This window comes from Neocloeon triangulifer, unplaced genomic scaffold (assembly GCF_031216515.1).
Source record: "Neocloeon triangulifer isolate White Clay Creek 2 clone unplaced genomic scaffold, ASM3121651v1 ptg000004l, whole genome shotgun sequence".
NCBI lineage: Eukaryota > Metazoa > Arthropoda > Insecta > Ephemeroptera > Baetidae > Neocloeon > Neocloeon triangulifer.
Window position 1 is genome coordinate 2,280,383 of NW_026775547.1, and position 22,244 is coordinate 2,302,626.

General features: G+C 36.1%; 4 protein-coding genes and 1 long non-coding RNA gene across 16 annotated transcripts in view; 3 read left to right on the plus strand and 2 right to left on the minus strand.

The window, feature by feature from the left end:
* The first annotated feature begins 2,382 nt into the window (after positions 1–2,382).
* On the plus strand, positions 2,383–9,719 carry LOC132193583 (RNA-binding protein 42). Of its 2 annotated transcripts, none has more exons than XM_059614341.1 (7): positions 2,383–2,609; positions 2,729–2,886; positions 3,096–3,150; positions 3,209–3,359; positions 3,593–3,776; positions 3,952–4,146; positions 9,129–9,719. In XM_059614341.1, exons 1-7 carry the CDS (start codon positions 2,569–2,571, stop codon positions 9,251–9,253), a joined length of 909 nt encoding a protein of 302 aa, XP_059470324.1. In that variant the 5' UTR covers positions 2,383–2,568; the 3' UTR covers positions 9,254–9,719. The 2 variants fall into 2 exon arrangements, with proteins under 2 accessions (XP_059470324.1, XP_059470325.1); XM_059614342.1 differs by having other exon boundaries at positions 2,385–2,609; positions 3,209–3,347; positions 9,129–9,718.
* On the minus strand, positions 4,254–7,614 carry LOC132193584 (uncharacterized). 3 transcript variants are annotated; one of them, XM_059614344.1, is made up of 2 exons: positions 6,614–7,614; positions 4,254–4,823 (listed from the first exon to the last, which is right to left on the minus strand). In XM_059614344.1, the coding sequence occupies exons 1-2, from the start codon at positions 6,720–6,722 to the stop codon at positions 4,375–4,377; spliced, it is 558 nt and encodes a 185-aa protein (XP_059470327.1). In that variant the 5' UTR covers positions 6,723–7,614; the 3' UTR covers positions 4,254–4,374. The 3 variants fall into 3 exon arrangements, with proteins under 3 accessions (XP_059470327.1, XP_059470328.1, XP_059470329.1); XM_059614345.1 differs by lacking the exon at positions 6,614–7,614 and adding an exon at positions 5,556–5,866; XM_059614346.1 differs by lacking the exon at positions 6,614–7,614 and adding an exon at positions 5,460–5,866.
* A 5,572-nt stretch (positions 9,720–15,291) lies between the features above and the next one.
* LOC132193367 (uncharacterized) lies at positions 15,292–16,776 on the plus strand. Its single transcript, XM_059613997.1, has 4 exons — positions 15,292–15,320; positions 15,600–15,700; positions 15,821–15,965; positions 16,291–16,776. Exons 2-4 carry the CDS (start codon positions 15,668–15,670, stop codon positions 16,566–16,568), a joined length of 456 nt encoding a protein of 151 aa, XP_059469980.1. The 5' UTR covers positions 15,292–15,320; positions 15,600–15,667; the 3' UTR covers positions 16,569–16,776.
* Positions 15,484–19,658, minus strand: LOC132193368 (uncharacterized). Of its 9 annotated transcripts, none has more exons than XR_009441454.1 (8): positions 19,545–19,658; positions 19,252–19,440; positions 18,857–19,084; positions 18,568–18,798; positions 17,488–18,511; positions 16,957–17,143; positions 16,767–16,901; positions 15,484–15,983 (listed from the first exon to the last, which is right to left on the minus strand). It is a non-coding gene; the product is annotated as an uncharacterized LOC132193368 (long non-coding RNA). The 9 variants fall into 9 exon arrangements; XR_009441450.1 differs by lacking the exon at positions 15,484–15,983 and adding an exon at positions 16,270–16,429; XR_009441452.1 differs by lacking the exon at positions 15,484–15,983 and adding an exon at positions 16,270–16,509.
* Positions 19,659–20,588: 930 nt separating this feature from the next.
* The window catches only part of LOC132193674 (uncharacterized), a 28,955-nt gene continuing 27,299 nt past the window's right edge, over positions 20,589–22,244 (plus strand). Inside the window, exons 1-5 of the mRNA XM_059614497.1 lie at positions 20,589–20,639; positions 20,817–21,048; positions 21,105–21,340; positions 21,790–21,978; positions 22,029–22,159. Coding sequence (XP_059470480.1) covers positions 20,589–20,639; positions 20,817–21,048; positions 21,105–21,340; positions 21,790–21,978; positions 22,029–22,159 — 839 coding nt within the window. The remainder of the gene's footprint in view (positions 20,640–20,816; positions 21,049–21,104; positions 21,341–21,789; positions 21,979–22,028; positions 22,160–22,244) is intronic.

A 22,244-nucleotide genomic window follows, 5' to 3' on the forward strand; every position in this document is an offset into this window, starting at 1 on the left:
TAATTTCACAAAACAAAAGAACAGAAATGGGGACATGTCTTTGAATAAGAAAAATTTTAAATTAGATGAAAACATACTTAAAGAGCTTATTGAGACTAAATATAAAAATATTCTAAGAACAAACCTGGAAAAGGGGGACGTTGAAGAGTTTTATAAAAATATGATAAATATTATGAAAGAGGCCGACATTCCTCGTAGGCAAACTGAACGGATTAGTCAACCGTGGTTTGATTCTGAATGCTACGAATTAAAACAGAAATTGAACGAATGGAGAGAGTGCTTGGAAGTGGCTGAAAGTTTAAATGTAACTAGTATAATCAAGATTCTATTACCGCACTATACCGCAATAAAAAGAAATTACAAAAATGTGTGTGAAATGAAGAAGAACGCTTTTGTGCAAATGAAGGAGTTGGACATTTTAAAAGAGGCGGAGCAGAATAAGTGCTATAAAATTCTCAAGTTGAGCAAAAGTTTTTACAATACAAACAATATAATGATGGATGAATGGGAGTGCAATTTTGAAAAAATTTTCAACGAGAAAAAATTGAGTGAAAATGAATCGTTAAATCTGAAAGAGATGATAGTAGATTACAGAAATGATATAAATTTTTCACCTATTATGGAAGAAGAAGTTTTGTTAGCATTAAAGAAAATGAAAAACGGGAAATCCCCTGGACCTGACAAAGTGAAGAATGAAAATATTAAACTACTTGTTGAATCCTTACTCCCCGAAATAACGCAATTTTTCACCAAATGCTTGGAGCTAGGAACATGTCCAGAGGAATGGAGGCAGTCAAATCTAAAACTCTTGTATAAGGGAAAAGGGGACGCGGAAAATACAAATTCATATAGAGGAATATGTATTAGTTCGGCTTTTTACAATCTGTTAGATCGTGTACTGCATGCACGTATCTACTCATCTTTGATTCACGAGATTCCAGGCAATCAATATGGTTTTGTGAAAGGAAAATCCACTTTACAGGCAATTAAGTCCTTAGTTAATAACATTCAAGAGACAGTTTATAAGAAGAAATCACCCTTATATGCCTTATTTTTGGATGTAAGTAAAGCTTTTGACTCAATAGATAGGGCGTTTATTTTTAAGAAGTTAATAGAAAGCAAGAAGCTAACGTTCACGGAGTTAAATTATTTAGCTCACAACTTAGACTTAAATTTCTTGAGAATAGTAGATGGAGTAACAGTATCAAAACTTATTACACAATCAAATGGGGTAAGACAGGGGGGATGCACGTCCCCATTTCTGTTCAATTACTCTTTAGCTGATATAAATAATATTCTACGAGATTTGCCAAACGTGAAAGCCATTTATTATGCAGATGATATTGTTTTAACCTCAGAAAAATTAAGTGACTTGAAAATTGCTTTAGCCAGAATGAAAGAATTTTTGTTAAAACGCAGTTTGAAACTTAACTTGGAAAAGTGCAAATTCATGAAATTTAGAAATAAGGGTCTAGGAAAATATGCATTAAGTGACCGCCTAGATTTAGGTGGAATTGAAATAGAGAGAGTTGCTGAGTTTACATATTTAGGAGTTACTTTTCAACCATCAGGAATCTCTTTTGGAAAGCACATTGAAAAAAGAACAAGAGCTGCATTGCTGGCCACTTATAATATACGAGAGCTAAAACAATTATCCATTGAAACAGCACACAAGCTATTTGATCTAAAAATTTCCCCAATTGCGTCCTACGGCATTGAAGAAATATGGCCTTTCCTAACAAAGACTGATTTTGAAAATCTTGAAAAAGTCAAAACAAGATATTTAAAAAGAGTTTTAGGACTGTCCAAGTATATTAGATCTAGATTTGTGTATGAATTAGTTGACACTGATCTCTTTGTATCGGACTTACAGGTAAAATATTCTCTAACTGAAACTGAAGCATTCCAGAAATTTTGTGTGTCTAAATATTTAAACAAACTTGAGATATGTGATGAGTTCTACGAGACAGAAACTATGAAGAATAAAAATTGGCAATGTGCAATGTTCAGTGATCGCCAAGTGTTTACGAGATTTGCCTGTCACGGGTACCACTATTTATTTTGTAAGAATAAAAATTTTCATTCTCAAGCGACAATAGATTGTGAATGCAAGCACTGCGGTAAGAAATGTTCACAATATCATATTCTTGAATGTAATGAACGAAAACTAAGCCTAAGAGAGGCTGCAAAAATCAAAATTAACTAATTTTGTACTTTGTAATAATTATCGAAACAAGCTTAATTGTAAAATTAATTTTAGGAAGACAAATTAGCTTTAGACACCCGTTGTACACCTAGTTGTGTTCAATAAATACTCTATCTATTCTATTATATCATATAGTTCTTAAGACATCCGTGAGATGTCATTGGCATGCCACCAAGGAAATTTCTTGATGTCGGTCAATGTTTTGATTTTGGAAGCAGCCAGAAGTTTTACAAAAAATCATTTTAAAGCATAACAATTGCTGCGACTATTAGAATTTCATAAAAGTTTCTTCACGATCATTAAGATCTGATACTCTAAATATTTCTCCAGTGTAATTGAGGGGCTATTGAAGCCCAGCGATAATGGCAAATCAATATCAAATGATGGAGGCCGAGATGAGCAGGTTAGCAAAAATATTACAATAATTAATTTTACTTTATAAAATTCACTTCCTGAAAATATCAGTGAGATATTATGAACGCACATTTCCCATTTCCGACTAATTCCGGTTCCGATTCGCAGGTTCGAGGCTGAAATCGGAGCGAGGCCAGCGTCGATTTCAAAGCCTCCGCATCGGCCGTCACATCCGCCAGCTTTGGGAGCAGTTCCGCCGCCTCCGATGCCTCGAATGTTGATACCACATCAGGTCCATAAAACCTCTACGGTCCAAAAGCCACCAGGTAAATTTTAAACTTAAAAAGCAATCAGTTTTTCCATAAAAAAATTTAAAATTTGAATTCATTGATTCAATTGTATTTTTTGCACTTTTTCTACCATATCGTTTCATTTTAAATTTACCAATATTTATTAAATATTTAAGGTTATGAAATAAGTAAATTGCTCTCCGTAAGTAAAATTAATTGCTAAACTAAAACAATTTTCATTCCAGTTTTCCGGCCGAGTTCTGTACCTGCCGCTTCAAGCAGCGCCCAAGCAATCTTATCGTAAGCTTCAAAGAAAAATTAATTTACGGCTCTTCTCTAAATTGATCAATTTTTATAGGGCAACGCCAAAAATCTACAAGCCGCCTACCGTTACTCCACCTCCACCCTCTGTGCAGGTCATGCCTCCAGCCTTGAAGAAACCGGCACCCTTGCCTATGGACATCAAAGGCCTCCCACAAGCAAAAAGGGCTCGTAAGGTAGACATCATGGTAAGACGAGGGGACAATTTAGGCATGCTGGCCTGCCTTCAATTTTGTTCGCTCACCCAGCATGGAGATTGACACCTGAGTCTGCTATTTTTTATTTTTTGTTACAGTCTCTATAACTATTGCTAAGATTTGCATTCTTATTTTACTGAAAGCTATTTTTTTTCATTATCACTAGATTTATGGTAATTTTTATTTATTACATGTAATGTAAATTTAATTTTTTATATGTACAGAAGAAGAACAAGGACGACATGCTGCCAGCAAACGTTGGTCCTTCGATCGACTTGGCCGAAATTGGATATAAGAAGGCGAGAGAAAAGAGACAGGAGAAAATTGAGAAGGCTGGTGGAAAGCGAATCATTCGTCAAGCTGGCGGACAAGTTTGGGAGGACACATCTCTGCTCGACTGGCCAGATGGTAAATTGTTATTTTTTTCAATTCAAAAAACACCAGAAAAAGTGGCTAATTGTAAATTTAGCAATAATTGAAGTTCAATTAAATTTATTAAAGATATAAAATTGAACAGAATTCAAATCAATAACTATGTACCATTTTACTTCTGATACCAATTAATGATGATTTAAAATCTTAGATGACTTCCGTATTTTCTGCGGGGATCTTGGTAATGACGTGACCGACGAAGTCCTTACTAGGGCTTTTAACAAGTATCCCTCATTCCAAAGAGCTAGAGTGATTCGTGACAAGAGATCAAACAAAACTAAAGGATTTGGATTTGTCAGCTACAAAGATCCACAAGACTTCATCAGGGCCATGAAGGAAATGAATGGTGAGTCCAAAAAAGCATTAAAATTCCTCTCTTGGGCCCCTTAATTTAGGATTATATACAATGTTTATGTTGGTTAAAATTCAAGTGAAATGAAAAACAGATTCGGTTGCTATGAACATTTATTGCCGAAAGGGTGACAGAAAGATGAGCAGAGTCTGAGTCTGAAATTAAAAAAAAATAATGACAATTTCACATTCAAAACTGAAATGGCCAACATGAATTCATCGTTTACTTCCGCCCCAGGGGTCCCCACCCGTACGAAACAAACAACTGCGGCAGGCCCGAATAGTTTTTGTTGTGGTGGGTGCTGTTTTCCACCTTTGGTTGGGTGATCTTTTGGGGGGCGGCCTGCAGTTGCTCATTGGCATCAGGGTCCTCTTCGTATATCCTCGAGTCGGCGATCAGGGCGACGCCTGGGTTGAGACCCTGAAGGGCGCTGAATCGGGGCTGCCGGTTGTTGGTATTCATCTCCGGCTGCTGCTGCTGATTTTTCCTGTTACTGGCGAAGTGCGACGGCAACCCCCCGGCGGCCCACCCTCGGCTGGTGAAAACGTCCCTCTTGCTGTTGCTCAAGCTGTCCATCAGGTGCTCCTGATTTAAATCTTCCAGGGTTTTGCGCAACAGCCGCCTACACCAGTCCATCCTCCAACACTGATTCAAGTGCTCTCGCATTCGCTCTAAAACATAAATTTTAATTTTTTCATGCGGGCGTTTTCACTCTTTTAAGTTTGTAAGTCCAATAAATCTTATAGATTGTTGTACATATTATATTGAAAATTAAAACAAGATATAGATTTCGTGGGAAATTTTAAACTCAATGTTAAGCCTGGTTTCAATTTTTAATTAATTAATTTTATTCATTCGTCATTACTAGCAATTAAAATCAGCATCAGTGGAATAATCAGACAGAGAATTGAATTTTAATGAAAAGCCCAAATTTTGCCATCAATAGGATATTCTAGAATTCTAAAAAAAATCTTTGGTTTTCTGACACAATGTCAGTAATTCAATTAAAAATCTGAACCTTGATTCTGAAATTACACTAAACAACACAAACATACTCGAACAAAGTAATTTTCTAAGAATTAACTCTTTTTTTAAATAAGTATTTAACGGCTGCTTTTACCTTTTGTTCTAAGGGAGGATGCAAGGGAAATTTAATCTCTAGGGTAACTTTGTTGTAAATTAATTAAATAGAATTAATCAAACGTTGTTACGCAGCTCTTTCATTATTATCATTAGAGCTGAGAAACATCAAAATCCTTTAGCAAAATTATAATTAAGAAATCGAGGTCCTTACAAAACTCAATTACCTCTCAGCATTAATTACTTTTGTTCAACACTTTCCTCTTACTTTCCGCCTTAAAATTCCTTCCATCCACCACGTTGATTTTTTTTTATCTCACTACCTTTTGCCCGACTTGAATCCAAAGCCTCTAAAAACTTCATTACAAATCCCAATGCGCCCGCATGAAAGGCAAGGTCTCGGGAGTGTTGAATGTGTGTGTGGGACAACCAAAGCCACTATTCATTGTGAATTATTCAAAGTTTACGGCACCCGCAACCTTCGCACAACCCCCGCATCAGAAAGTTACTTTTGAGGTAGTTGTTCTTTGATTTTGTGTTTAATCACTTTGTTTTTGGGGCACTTAAATAATAATTTAACCGTTAATTTGATTGGAGATTAGATTCTGTAAATTTTTAATTTTATCTCGCAACGTCAATGCCAAATGCCAAAGTGGACATAAATATATTCATATAAAAAGTGCAATCAATATTGTAATTTTAAAATTCTCAGAAGAATCACAGTCTCCATTCATGTGAAAAATGCGAATGAAGAGCTTGTTCACAAAGGCGTAAAATTAGTTTCGCTCATATTTTACATCATTAAAATGGTAAAAAAAATAGCAAAATGAAAATAAATCACAGAGAATTTGTGAAATCGAGATGAAATTAATGTTTTTCCAATGATTTGATTCAAAATAAATAACTCAATTTCTTAAATTGATTTTTTCCTGTAATTTATTTAGCATAACAAGGTTTATCAATATCACATTTTTCGAAGAAATATTTAACCCAAATTAAAAAAAAAACCAGGCCGTATGGATGAATGGCCCACAATTAATAAAAAAGCTTTTCATGAAATAAAAAAACCAAACTTATTTAAAAACCATACCACCTGTTCAAAAAAGATTCCACAGTAAAAATAGTATAATAATTACCGGTAAATTTCATATTTTTTGAAGAACTTTTTTGCAAAATTTTTATATCAGGACATAGAGAAAATGTTTTGCTCTTAACCAATAATAATAACTTAATGAAATTAAAAACTAAACGGATAACAAAAGTTATCCTCTCTTCAAATAAATTTTGTAAAGATTTAAAATTCTGAACTGATTTTTGCTACGGAAAATCTTAGAATTTGATTTCAATTTGAAATGAGCAGGTCAATTTTAAAAACGCTTACCTAGGGTCCAGTAGTCGGGGCAATCGTTGGTAGAGGTGCAGGGCAAGACGGCAGCGAGGGCACTCGAAGTGGCCATCAGGAGCAGCGTGCAGCGCAGCAGGTGCTTCATGTCGGTCGGGTGGCGGCAGATTGGGGGCAAGACAAGGGCGGCGCTGCTGCGATCGCGCGCGCCTCCACGGCCTGTCCACCACCCTGGCAATTCGTATTCCGCACCCTGCGATCGCGTGGGCGTCGAAACCAACCCGCGCCCCGGGTGCTGAAAATCTCATTTCCCAAACACTTCCTCGGCCGCTTTTGGTATGCGCCGCACACCAATCGGCCGTCGAAAACGAGCTCGCGGCTGTTGGCCAAAAAAAAAAGGAGAACGATTCTCCGATTTCCTCTTTTCTCAAATCGAATATGTGCGCTTCTTCTGTTTTCTTAATGAAATTTCGTTTTGTTGGATGCTCTTTTACTATTGGCGGTCTCAGCAATTGAATTCGGTTCTTTTGCTGCTTTAGAATCACGAAAGGTCAAGGCAGCTTCCTTTTTTGCGTTACATTAACAATCCACCGGTTTTTCCCCAAGAGCAAGCATTTTCACTTTTCTTTGCGTCTTTTTTGTTGTGATTTATGATGAATATTTATGGAGACCATTAGCGAAGGAACCGTCAGTTTTTTATAGACTCATTCGCTTGAAATATCGCAAACACTGAGATAAAATTTCGTTGTTTATTCTTCAACGAAATTTGAAAATATTTTCTCTTGAGAAATCTCAACTTAAATCGTTGAAATTTGGCTGGATAAATAAAGCGGAAGAAAATACTAATTTAGCAGTAATTTAACTTTAAAGTTTAATAAAATAATTTCAATTTCTTCTTCACTTCCACCTTTTCATCTATTTCAAGATAAGGACCTGTAAAGCCGATCCTTTCTTGGAATCTGATTTTCGTCACCTAAAATTAATCCCCTGTTGTATTTATTTGAAAAACAAACAAAGCGATGCTATTCGCATTTCACCCCCGCTGCTGTCTCCATAGATAAGAGAAGTCTAATTAAAGGAGGAAAGATCGTCCTTTTTGGGTCGTTTCCTGCCAACATCCCAATCATTCTTTATTGACGTCAAGGCGTATCACATTTCATGATCTAATTCGTCAGTGATTTAAGCACCTGTAGAAACACATATTTCACCAAAAGTAGAAATGTACATTTATTTACCAGAGTGAAATAAATCTGTTTTTTATTTATATAATATTTTTTAACATATCAGTGCATTATATTTCAATGGTGCTTTTGATATTTCTGAATTTGTTCATCACCTGGGGTTAATTGGCCCATTAACAAACCCTGCTGCTTTTGCCGCACCCACGAGGCCACGCGCCCTATCTCGCATCCCAAATCTGGCCGACTAAAGGCTTTCATTACGTAGGCGGGAAGCCGTTTCTACAAACACACTTGGAGTTTAATCACTCAGATCATTTTTGCAGGAAATGAAATTTGCGCCGCTTTTTGGCGCCCCCTTAAGAGCTTCCCCTGTACAAAGCTGGAATTTTTAATAAATCCCGAACGCTTTGTTTGAAGTCGCGCGTGCAAATAGCATACATGTGTGTGTTCTGCTTTTTTTTCTTTTTGCGGAAAAGAACGTCACAAATGTTTTGTGCTTGACGTCCTCCATAAGAGATGACGTTTTGTCACTTTTGTTCTAATTCGGGCAAGATGGGAAAAAAATATATATTTCTACTGATTTATTGCAAATATTAGTGATAAAGAACATTTCGTCATAATTTATCTTTAATTTTTTTTAATTACATAGTTCGTAAACAGTTTTATCAAACGTTTTGTTCCTTTTTGTTAAAAGGAACTTAATTTTCTATCTGTATTATTAAGTGGAAAAGACAATGGCGTAGAAAATTTCATTTCTATTGAAGCTTGGATAAGTGATTGGATTCAAAAGATTCTTTCTCCCACGGATGAACAGATTTCAATCTCTTTTCCGAGAGAGTGAGACTTTGACTGACTTCTGAGAAAAAGGGTGCCCAAATCTAGAATTATCTCTTCCCTAGCTGTGTGCGCGTGTGAAGGGCCGTTTCTGCTTCAATATGAACTGTGAAGCTGTTATAAAAGTTTTTAGATTCAATCTTGATTTTGCTCGTCTATGGATTTGCATTTTTTTTTTATTAATATTCTTAAACTTGAATCCAACGTAAGATGATGGAAATTTCTGTTCTTGTGGTATTTTATGTAATAAAAAAATTATTAGAAACGTGTGATGAAATTCCCCGCCAGGGCAAAATACCAAATTTGCTTTGCTCTCTTATTTTATCTTCTCGTAACCATGCAATTTCCAAGAACTCAACAGACTGTTTCTTTCCCATCGCTTTCGGAGTAGATCAGCAAAGAACATGCTATTTCTTTTTCACCCACACACAACACATGTAGGGAAAACTGAGCTTTTATTCCACCACTCCAGTCCATACAACTATATAAATAATCTAGACTGACAGTGAGTAGTCTTGTAATTTTTGTTTTGTTTCCAGGTCGCTATGTTGGAAGTCGTCCCATCAAGCTGCGGAAAAGCTGCTGGAAGACGCGCAACTTGGAGGTTGTGCGCAAGAAGGACAAGGAAAAGACCGCCCTGATTGGCATGCTGACTGGACGCTAATTGAGGATTAAGAAGACATCGCGAGTATTATGTCCTTTTTGAAAACGAAAAAAGCGCGCGTGTCAAAGAGGAAATTGCTTTTCACTTCGACCTTTTGATTTGACGACTTACCTAACTGATTTTTTTGCAAGACACAAATGGATGACTGTCAGCAAGCGTTCCCTACTGCGCTTTAATTCCTGTCAACTGCTCCCAAAATAAACTATCTTGGCCGCTAGAACTCTAGCGTTTATGTCAAGAGTTCCTCTAACAAGCAGCGGCCGCTTTTTTTGCCTTCTTTAAATCATTTTTTACTTAAATGGAACCTACCAACCTTTGTGAAATTGGGAAACTTTTGATGAACCCATATCATAGACGAAACTTGACCTCCCTCACAATAAAAAAACAATATTATTGATTGATTTGAATAATGATAAAACATAAAAAAATCGTTACAAATTGAGGCAGAAGAAATGTAAAATTTCACAAATAAATATAGATTAAAAAAGAATAATTTTTATTTAAATCACCTTTTCTCCTCGGTTCATTAAAATATTCAAACTATAAAAAGGTATATAATTTATATTCAATTTTATTCCATCGAATGGAAAGAAAGGAATTCTTTTCTTGAAAATGAGTATTTTTGACTGGGGTACCGGGGTATACTGTTTAAAGAATCCCGTCTGCAGACGACGTCCCTAATAGGAATTGCCAAAATTTACGATAATTAAAAATGATTTCACTTGACCGGGTCATGAAGCAATTTTTAAGAACTGCTGCAATCCATACATCTTTTAAATTAATCTTGCAATTACACATGAATATCAATTTGATTTCAAATTTAGTATTGGATTGATCTACTTTCACAATATTTATTAATTTGTGTTTATCTATAATACTTAAATACTTTCTGAGACGAAACAAAGAATACTAAATAATCACGAATTACTAAAAAAATTCCATAGGACTGTATGGTCAAAAGACAGGATACCAGAAACGCAGCAGAAGCCAAATGAAATCAGCATTGATAGTGGTGAGTTTTTAAATTTCATAGGATTCTAGTATAAAGACTGGATTACGCCAGGATTACGGTATTCCAGACAAAAAAGACAAAATATTTAATGATAAACGTCAATAAACGTGAACAATTGTGAATATCAAGAATTTAATAGGACTGTCGTCTACAGACATGATTCTGATATCCCAGTCAATGCAAACGAAATCATTGGAGATGATCGTTAATTTGTAAAATTTCGTGGATCTGTTGTCAACAGCCAGGATTCCAATATCCCAGGCGATTAAGTGGGATAATTTTGACAACTATGTAATTCAAACATTCTAAAGGTCTGTGATTTATAGACGGGATTCAGGTATGATCCCAGTCATTGCAGATGATATCATTTAATATAATCGTGAATTTGAAAAATTCAGAAGGTCTCTCGACTACAGAGGGGATTCTGGTGTCCCTGTCGATGCTGATAAAAAAATCATTCATTAAAGATAATCATCGTGAAGCAAAATTATGTGCGCGGCAAAAAAATAGTATACAGTGTTTTCATATCGAGAAACAAAACAAAAATCTCGAGGGGCCCATTGGATTGGGCCCATTCAGTGCAGACTGAACCATAATTTCAGTTTAGGCTTTTTGCTTTTGTGACTGCGAGGGCCCACATCCCATAAAGGGCCATACCCCGCCATGGTAGGTCTGACGCAACCTGTGCAGTAAGCAGCGCTGCCAAGCACCACTGTGATGCTGCCTTCAATAATTTTTCCCTTCTACGTCTCAAAAGTAACTTCTTAGCAAAAAAAAATTAACGATTATAGTCGACAGTCCTAATGTATTTTTTAAATTTCTTTTTTTTAAATAGTGTGGGTTCACTCTAGACGCGAGACTTAGGGAAATTTTCAAATTCGCTATTAGCTTGAATAATCTTTTAATGGTATTGAAATGTACACCGGAATACCGATTGTAGACGATAGTCCTCTTGTATAATTAAAATTCGCGATTGTCACAATATATTTCAACTGCATCGTTTAGCATTCTGGAATCCGGACTATAGACGACAGTCCTTTTGTATTTTTTATATCTGCGATTGTCAGAATTTATTTCCTCAGCATCGTCTAGGATACCGGAATCCGGGCTATAGACGAGAGACCTAGGAAATTTTTCAAAGTCACGAAAAGCAAAATTAAGCTTGAAAAATTTTTTATTGGTATTGAACTGTACACCGGAAAACTGATAAGAGACGAAAGTCCTTTTGTATTTTTTAAATTCGCGATTGTCACATTTTATTTCAACTGCATCGTCTGGGATACCGGATTCCGGGCTATAGACGAAAGACCTACGGAATTTTTCAAATTCACGATTAGCTTGAATAATCTTTTAATGGTATTGAAATGTACACCGGAATACCGATTGTAGACGATAGTCCTCTTGTATAATTAAAATTCGCGATTGTCACAATTTATTTCAACTGCATCGTTTAGCATTCTGGAATCCGGACTATAGACGACAGTCCTTTTGTATTTTTTATATCTGCGATTGTCAGAATTTATTTCCTCAGCATCGTCTAGGATACCGGAATCCGGGCTATAGACGAGAGACCTAGGAAATTTTTCAAAGTCACGAAAAGCTTGAAAAATTTTTTATTGGTATTGAACTGTACACCGGAAAACTGATAAGAGACGAAAGTCCTTTTGTATTTTTTAAATTCGCGATTGTCACATTTTATTTCAACTGCATCGTCTGGGATACCGGATTCCGGGCTATAGACGAAAGACCTACGGAATTTTTCAAATTCACGATTAGCTTGAATAATCTTTTAATGGTATTGAAATTTACACCGGAATACCGATTGTAGACGATAGTCCTCTTGTATAATTAAAATTCGCGATTGTCACAATTTATTTCAACTGCATCGTTTAGCATTCTGGAATCCGGACTATAGACGACAGTCCTTTTGTATTTTTTATATCTGCGACTGTCACAATTTATTTCCTCAGCATCGTCTAGGATACCGGAATCCGGGCTATAGACGAGAGACCAAGGAAATTTGTCAAAATCACGAAAAGTTTGAAAAATTTTTTATTGGTATTGAACTGTACACCGGAATACCGATTGTAGACGATAGTCCTCTTGTATATTTAAAATTCGCAACTGTCGCAATTTATTTCAACTATCGTTTAGCATTCTGGAATCCGGACTATAGACGACAGTCCTTTTGTATTTTTTATATCTGCGATTGTCACAATTTATTTCCTCAGCATCGTCTAGGATACCGGAATCCGGGCTATAGACGAGAGACCAAGGAAATTTGTCAAAATCACGAAAAGTTTGAAAAATTTTTTATTGGTATTGAACTGTACACCGGAAAACTGATAAGAGACGAAAGTCCTTTTGTATTTTTTAAATTCGCGATTGTCACATTTTATTTCAACTGTATCGTCTGGGATACCGGATTCCGGGCTATAGACGAAAGACCTACGGAATTTTTCAAATTCACGATTAGCTTGAAAAATTTTTTATTGGTATTGAATTGTACACCGGAATACCGATTGTAGACGATAGTCCTCTTGTATATTTAAAATTCGCGATTGTCACAATTTATTTCAACTGCATCGTCTGGGATACCGGATTCCGGGCTATAGACGAAAGACCTACGGAATTTTTCAAATTCACGATTAGCTTGAATAATCTTTTAATGGTATTGAAATGTACACCGGAATACCGATTGTAGACGATAGTCCTCTTGTATAATTAAAATTCGCGATTGTCACAATTTATTTCAACTGCATCGTTTAGCATTCTGGAATCCGGACAATAGACGACAGTCCTTTTGTATTTTTTATATCTGCGATTGTCACAATTTATTTCCTCAGCATCGTCTAGGATACCGGAATCCGGGCTATACACGAGAGACCAAGGAAATTTGTCAAAATCACGAAAAGCTTGAAAATTTTTTTATTCGTATTGAACTGTACACCGGAAAACTGATAAGAGACGAAAGTCCTTTTGTATTTTTTAAATTCGCGATTGTCACAATTTATGTCAAATGTATCGTCTAGCATTCTGGAATCCGGACTAAAGACGAGATACCTACAGAATAGCTCAAATTCACGATTACCTTGGATATTTTTTTGTCGTTAATGAATTGTACACTGGAACGAAAGTTCATTTAAACTTTTTAAATCTGCAATTGTCACAATTTATTTCATCTTCATCGTCTTGGATACCGGAATCGTGATCTACAGACCTACGGACTTTTTCACATCCATGATTATTCCTCATTATTATATTATTTAAATTCATAAGGACTGACGTCTTCAGATGGACTTTTTATTTTTCATTTTTATAAAGTTAACAAATTATCTATTTTTTTTGTTATTGACTTATATCCTATTTTATGTAAAATTTCACGCTCTACCAACTGGCTACCTCAGATTTTTGAAAAAAACTTTCAGCTAACCGACAAATTTGAGGTCAAAGACCACGAGGTTACTGGAAGTGACCTTGACCCGTGATCTACAATTTTTCGTCATACAGAAAAGTTAAAGAAGGTGTCGAGACCAAGTTCAACCATCCCTAAAATCTTTTTTTTATTTCTCCTAAACTCCATTTCCCCTAAATATTTTGGAAATAATTAAAAATTACATTTTTTCATAATATTTGACGATTTAATTCATCTTTTGGTAACAAATTATATATTTTTAAAATATTTTGATCAGAATCAGTCAGAATATTGGAACTTGTATTTTAAGCGTAACTTTCTCTGTGGTATTCCAAGGAAGACTACATTATATTTTGCTCCGTTTTTCCAGTTTCAGGTAAAATATAATATACAATTTTTTCAATTTTAGGGACAATAATTTTAGAGGCATTGCTATTTAGGGGAAATGCAAGAAAAAGTTTAGGGAAAATGGTTTTAGGGGTTTTAATTTTAGGGGAAATGAAGAATTTGGTTTTAGGGGAAAAAAATTTCTTCATTTCCCCAAAAATTAAAACCCCTAAAACCATTTTCCCTAAACTTTTTCTTGCATTTCCCCTAAATAGCAATGCCTCTAAAATTATTGTCCCTAAAATTGAAAAAATTGTATATATATATTTTACCTGAAACTGGAAAAACGGAGCAAAATATAATGTAGTCTTCCTTGGAATACCACAGAGAAAGTTACGCTTAAAATACAAGTTCCAATATTCTGACTGATTCTACTGATCAAAATATTTTAAAAATATATAATTTGTTACCAAAAGATGAATTAAATCGTCAAATATTATGAAAAAATGTAATTTTTAATTATTTCCAAAATATTTAGGGGAAATGGAGTTTAGAAGAAATAAAAAAAAGATTTCAGGGATAATAATTTAGGGGAAATACAGAAAAAATTCATTAGGGGAAATAAATTTAGGGACAAAAGGGGGCTCCCCTGGATTTTCGTTCTACGACCATGCATGGGAAGCCGAGATACAGCCGTTTAAACATATTTCAAAAACACAAATTTGAGCGTCCCGAAAAACCCGAAAATTTGAGGTATCGGGGTAAACCTATTTATTTTAGGAAACCTCAAATCGTGGTCTTTCATCGTATTAATTATGATTTTGATCAGTTGACGCTGGCCAATTAATACACTGCTGCTTTGGGTAACTTTTGCTCAAATTGTAAAAAAAGTAAAAAAAAAATTACATGGATGATATGGATTTCCCATAAGAGCCCAATTTCATTTTGAATTTTTCGCAAACTTCTATAATTGCATCAATTGGATCCACGAAAATCTTTTGACAGTTTTTCTGCAACCGCTGTCGTCGAAAAAACTCAATTTTTTATATCTCAACTCGTTGAAAAATGGCTGTAAAATACTTTTGGTAGTTGACTTTTGACACACGCTGTATAAACACACAAGCATTTTCAAATTAAAACGTGTATTTCAATTCCCAAAACATTTTTAAAACGTATAACAAAGCGCGGGCTTATTTAATTCATATCATTTTTAATTTCACAAACTTTGTCGAGTTGCATATAATTCTTGAATCCTGCGTTTTTACTATTTGCACAAAATATAAACTAAAAACAACCCTCTGCCACGCCCAAGTGTAATAATTCTCTTTTGTTGATCTTTTCTTCTTTGTCAACTATTTTATGTCGGTTATGTAATTTATTTTTAAAGAACTGATGTTTGCATGCTTTTAGCATAATTTTATAACTTTTTCGTTTCTTCTTAATAAGTCAAATAAAAGTCAAACAAAATTTTGAGGGAGGGGAAAGGATTAGCAATTAACTAAATAAATAATTCGTGCTAGCTAAAAAATTTCAAAATTCAGACTTAGACACAAAAATATCTTTGTTATAAGCATTCACACAGCAACTTTTAGGTCACTGTCAAAATCGTAGGATCTCTTCGGACACGGACATCGGTGCGCACATCCATATTTGAAACACCATGCAAGCTCAAGCAAATAATGCTGGTGCCCCGGTAATTATATTTTGTGTTAATAATTTTACTACATAAACAACAGAAAAATAACTTTCAGAAAGTATTAAGTTTACTTTTTGTGCAGTCATAGTGAAAATGACCATTTTTATCAAATTTTAGGTGCTTAAAACATCTGGATGTGAGGAAATCGATGAAATTCTTCAAGGAGAAGAGGTGCCTACTTTGGCTTACCTGACCACTCTGAGCAAGCCTCGACTTGTACAGCTGCTCATGGCCAACGGCTTCAGGGTCGACCTCAAATGGGGTAAGGCAATCAAAAGTACTGAAATTTTTAATCAAAAAGCATAGGGCTCATAAACAATGTTGTGTTTAATTTGGCAGTTAGTTATTTTTTTTCATAAGTATTATTGCAACAATGCACCGCGGTGCATTGTTGACCGCGGTATCTTAATGCTCGCCCATTTTCGATTTAAAGACTTTATCTAAATTGTAAATTCTGGAAGACTTTTTTTTTTTTAAATTTAACTGTTGTTTTGTTGAAATATTTTTTTTTTTATGTTGCTAAATTTATGACATGATTTTTAAATTTGTCAAATATTTTTGCTTTATGTGTCATTTTATTGTTTTAGACAAGAATTACATGGCCACAATGTTCAGGGAGTTCCTGCTCCGCGCCGAGAGGTCAGTGCAGCCGTCAATTCTGCACTGCATGAGGTGCCACATGGAAGAGGCAACCTACATTTTCAAGAACTGCCGACATCTCGGTGTCTGTGGAGGTTGCCGAGAAGTCATATTAGACATGGATATGGCCCATGTTGGGGAAGCCCGTCGAGCGTTTTGCCCCGTACCTGGGTGCCACTCAAAACACATTAGCACCGATATCCAACCAGTGAGGCCTGTCCATTGAGCAACCCCCCTTAGTTTTTTACATCAACAAATTTCATTCAACAAAACTTAAAATTTTTTTGCTTTGTGTCTCAATGAGTAGTGCTTTAAATCTAAGTTAACAGGACAAATGAAATATTGATAAGATACAAATAAATGATGCATAAATTAACTTGATATATTTTAAAAAAATAAAAAAAAACATGTTTTTTAATTCAACCTTTTTTTTGGGTACTGGTACTGATCCTCCTCCTTTCGGAAGGAACTCAAAAAGCACAGGTGGTCACTGCGCCTGCTTCTCAATAATATGTGTCTTGAAGGGGCAGCAAACCACCACAAGAAGAAAGCTCTCAATCTGGAACAAATTTAAAATTAGCAATTAATAAACAATAAAACTTTTGAATGCATACTTAAAATTTAGATTTGACCATCTGAGCAGCAGGACGAAGCACATCAAAGATTCTCTTAAAGGGGGAGCCTTGGATATGCCCCTCCAGTTCAGAAATGGGGTGGTGGCTTGAGATGCGCCACTCATCGTTAAAAAAGAAGTTTCCCTTCAGAAAGTAAAGCTCCCTTGCAACAACTCCGTCCTCTCGGCTATAAAAAAAATTATAATCAATAATCAAGCGTCTCAAAAGGAATCCACTAGGAAAATTTTTAATCAAAAACGTTTACTCTAAGTCTGCAGCATATTATAAAAATTATTTCATTTTCACAAGAAGATTTGTATTGATTAACAGCTACTTGATTATAGATTGTAGTCCTGTAAATTTTGAGCGAGCAAAATTTAGTTTCTCTTATATTTTCATAAAAAGTATTGTTAATCTTCTTAAATTCAGTCATCATTAAAATATTATAATGATGTAATCGTAATGTCTCAATAAAAATAGCATAAAAGACCGATGCAAATGTCACTGTATAATAATTGTTAATCAAAATACCTTCTTCAGATATTTAGCTGATGAGATTTGTTGAGAAAAGTTTGCTTCCAGCTGTTTACCAGTTTGCCTACATCAATTTTGACAGGCGCTTTCTTCTACAACCACTTTTCCATTTTCCCAGCAAGAAATGACGCAGACAGCAGGCGTCGGTGCTTCATACACAACCGTACCTGGTCCGTGCATGGTTCCATCTTTACAACCACCGATGTAAAGGGCGCCAGGGTATTTCAGGATGTCTGTGGTGTTGTCTTGAAGGCCAGCCTTCCACAGGCCACAGTACTCTTGGCCGTTGGAAAAATGCACGACTCTCCATTCCCGGCATTGGTCTTTCTCCCAAAAGCCTTAAATAACTTTGTCAGAAAATAAAATAAATTTAGTGCACAAGAGTTTACAAGGTTACAAAACTTTTTATATTTGGGGCCATCAGAGCATTTGAAGCTGCCAAATCCACTGCACATTCCTTCGCTCCAATTGCCCTTATAGTTGGCCAGGACGTTGCCTTCTTTGTAAATTTATTGTAGGTACCGAGACCTTGCCTCACTCAGACCACAGGAGTAAAACTGGCCACTTACCGCCACTAGCTTTCTTATTGGACCTTTCCTTCTCCATGTCTTTGACCAAAATCATTTCTCTTGCAATTGTTAGTCTGAACTTGGATACAAAAGTCAATTAAAAAAATTTGTTGCTGCATAATTATGCGGCGTGCAAATTCATGTCAGTGAATTCAAGTGAGCTGATTGTAAGTTTTAAAAGGTGCTTTTTTCTGCACTAGTGCACTCACTTTTCCATGCTACCATGCCAGAAAAGACGTAGATAGCAGGCGCCGGTGCTTCATACACAACCGCACCTGGTCCGTGCATGGTTCCATCTTTCCAACCACGATGTAAAGGGCGCCAGGGTATTTCAGGATGCCTGTGGTGCAGTCTCGAAGGCCAGACTTCCACTCCACAGGCCACAGTTCTCCTGGCCGTTGGCAAAAAGCATAACTCGTCTCGGCCATGGTGTTTGTCTTTTTCCCAAAAGCCTGAAATTACTTATAGTTAGTCAGAAATAAAATAAATTTAGTGCACTTGAGTTTACAATCATATATTTGGAGCCATAAGAGTATTTAAAGGTGTCAAATCCACTGCACATTCCTTTGCTCCACTTGCCCTTATAGTTTTGGCCAGCACATTGCCTTCTTTATGAATGTAGGGTATTTCAAGTTGCCTGAGGTGTCGTCTCGAAGGCCAGAATTCCCCAGTCCACAGTTATCTTGAATTTGGAAAAGCATGGCTCCTCAGCAGCGCAATTGGTCTTTTGCCGAAAAGCCTACGAAAAATATTGACAATTTAATTCACAAATAATTAAAAATTTTAATTATAGCAACCTTTGTATTTGGAACCATCAGAGTAATTGAAGGTGCCAAATTCACAGCGCATTCCCTGGCTCCACTCTTGACCTCATAGTTGCCTTGCCCTTCTTTGCGAGACTTTGTAGGTGCCAGGACCTTGCCTCAGACCATGTACATACTGGCCCTCATAAGTGTCTTAACACTCTTAACTAGGCAGAACCGTCTTTCCATCTCCGTGTCCTTGGCCAATCTCATTTCTCTCGCCTGGATATATGTGAATATAAAAGATAATGAAATTAAAAAATAAGTTTAAGTTCAATAATTGGGCCAAGTGAAAATTCGCGTCCGTAAATTCACTTTTCAAGACTGCAAAGTCGAATTTTTTTTGCTTGAGAGACAAACTCTCAGCCAAGCTCTCAGCACGGACTTACTCCAAGGAAGCTGGTGTTCTCGTCGCTCTCATCTCTGGACTCGTCAGAAATTTTAATTAACAACTTTAAAGCGAAATATCCGGAAGACCTTGCCTCTGACCAAGAGAAAACTGGCCCTCATACGTGTCCTTATTGCGCCTTTCATTCTCCGTGTCTTTGGCTAAGCGCATTTCTCTCGCCCTCCGAAGTCTGAAAAAATGTTATAATGTATTCACATCTGACTGATATAAAAATAATAAACGAGATTTTTTAGTAAGAGAAAAAGGCAAGAGGAAAATAAATTTGATTCATACGCAAAGGTAGATTGGGGAACATTGCCCTAAGGATAATAAGGAATAAGCTGCGAATATATAAGAGGTTGTACATAAAGTCATTTTTATCGCCTGCTATCTTTGTTGACAAAATAAATTCTCCGCTGGCGATGCTAGATGGCTCTGGCCATCACCGTCACCCACCCCTTCTCCGAACCCCCTGTGCAAGGAGCAAGGAGCCCCTGGGCCCTGTGTGCTTGCTCCTTAGTCCTTGCTCTCATGCTCAATAGAGATATAAATATAATTAATAAGAGGTATATAGAATATAGAGATATATTATATTTTATATAATATAGTAGAACTATAATGCTCAAGAAGTGCTCATGCTCGCAAAGTCTCACTCAGTCTCATCAATTATGTATACAAAGTGTCTCAAATTTCAACTGCGAGGAGAAAGGAGAATATCCGCAAAATGTTGTCGAGTTTCGAGAGGGACTTTATTTCGCTAAAAGAAAAGAGATATCTGGTATAGGTATTAAGGTCTTATTGGTATTAGGTATTTTATGTATGTGTATATGTATGTATGTATGTTATGTGCCTTGGATTCATTTCGATTACGAAAAGAGTGGCGAGATCAATGAGTTAATTTCTCTATAATTGTTTTGTGGATTTTGTCAAACGTCCATCGTTATCATGCAAATTTTATGTTTATGCTAGTTTGAATTAATTTTAATTTCTGTTCTCCGTAAATCATATATGTGTATATTTTTTTTGCGTGTTTTTAAAAGCAGATTGATTTTTTTACTGCGTTGAGAATTAAAGCGACTCTCAATAATTCATGGTCAAATCTCAAGAGACTTCTTTGCCAATTAGACCATTGTTAATAGCAGTATAATATATAATTATTACGAAACCCTCCACAAGTTTAAAAAAAAATTAAATCATTCAAATAATTTATTCTTGCTATGGATATTAGAATATCCATAATTCTTGCCAAATTGGTCATTGTTGTAACAGAAATTTGAATTTTCACGAGTGACTTGGAGCTCTATTTCCGGATATTTTGCTTTAAAGTTGTTAATTCAAATGTCTGACGAGTCTGGAGATGATAGCGACGAGAACACCAACTTCCTTGGAGTAAGTCCGTGCTGAGAGCTTGGCTGAGAGTTTGTCTCTCTAGCAAAAAATTCAACTTTGCAGTCTTGGAAGTTGAATTCCTGAATTCACCGACGCGAATTTTCACTTTGCTCAAACATAATATATTTCAACATAATTATTTATTACTTTAATGATCTTTATTTTCCTCACATCCAGACTTACGTAGGCGAGAGAAATGAACTTGGCCAAAGACACGGAGATGGAAAGACGGTTCTGCCCAGTAAAGACACTTATGAGGGCCAGTACGTCCATGGTCTGCGACAAGGTCTTGGCACCTACAAAGTCACAAAGAAGGGCAACGTGCTGGCCAGTTACGAGGGCGAGTGGAGCGAAGGAATGCGCAGTGGATTCGGCACCTTCAAATACTCTGATGGCTCCGAATACAAAGGTTTGCCAATCAAAGCTTTTTAATTATGTATGAATTAAATTGTCAAAATATCTCAGGCTTTTGGGAAAAAGACAAACGCCACGGACAAGGAGTCATGCTTTTTGCCAACGGCCAGGAGTACTGTGGCCTGTGGAAGTCTGGCCTTCGAGACGACACCACAGGCATCCTGAAATACCCTGGCGCCCTTTACATCGGTGGTTGGAAAGATGGAACCATGCACGGACCAGGTGCGGTTGTGTATGAAGCACCGGCGCCTGCTGTCTGCATCATTTCTTGCTGGGAAAATGGAAAAGTGAGTGTAGAATTAAGCGCGTGTCATAGTTGATGTAGGCGAACAGCTTGAAACAAACTTTTTTCAAAAAAATCGCATCAGCTAAATATCTGAAGAAGGGATTTTGATTAACAATTATTATACAGTGTCATTTGCAGAGGTCTATTATGCAATTTCCGTTGAGAAATTAGGATTTCATCATTATAATCGTTTGATAACTCAATTTTTGAAGATTATATCAAAATACTTTGTGTGACAATATATATTATATATATTATGAAAAACAAAATTTTGCTCTAAATCTACAGGACTCAAATTTATAAAGATTTCATCAAATAACTGTTAATCAATACAAATCTGTTGTAAAAATTAAATAATTTTATAATTTGCTTAAAACTTTGAGTAAATGTTTTTGATTGAAAATTTCCTTGTATTCATTTTGAGACACTTGAAATGAATTTTCTTTTCAGCCGAGAGGACCTGGAGTTGTTGCAAGGGAGCGTTTCTTTCTGAAGGGAAACTTCTTTTCCAACGATGAGTGGCGCATCTCAAGCCACCACCCCATTTCTGAACTGGAGGGGCATATCCAAGGCCCCCCCTTTGAGAGCATCTTCGATGTCCTTCGTCCTGCTGCTCAGTTGGTCAACTCTAAATTTAAAGTAAAAATCCATAAGTTTTCTTGTTTGTAAATTGCTAATTAATAAATTAGTTGCAGATGGAGAGCTTTTTCTCTGGTGATGGTTTTGTTGCCTCTCAACCAGGAAGTAGCATGAAGAGCATTGCCAATGGCTTCCTGGCAGCAAAGACTTGGCTCAACAAGACTCATCGGAGCAGTTCCAAGTAAGAGGGTGCAATGCAAAAATATGCCTCTCAATTTATTTCTAATAGACGCAAGACTACTTTCAATATTAATTGAGGAAAAACA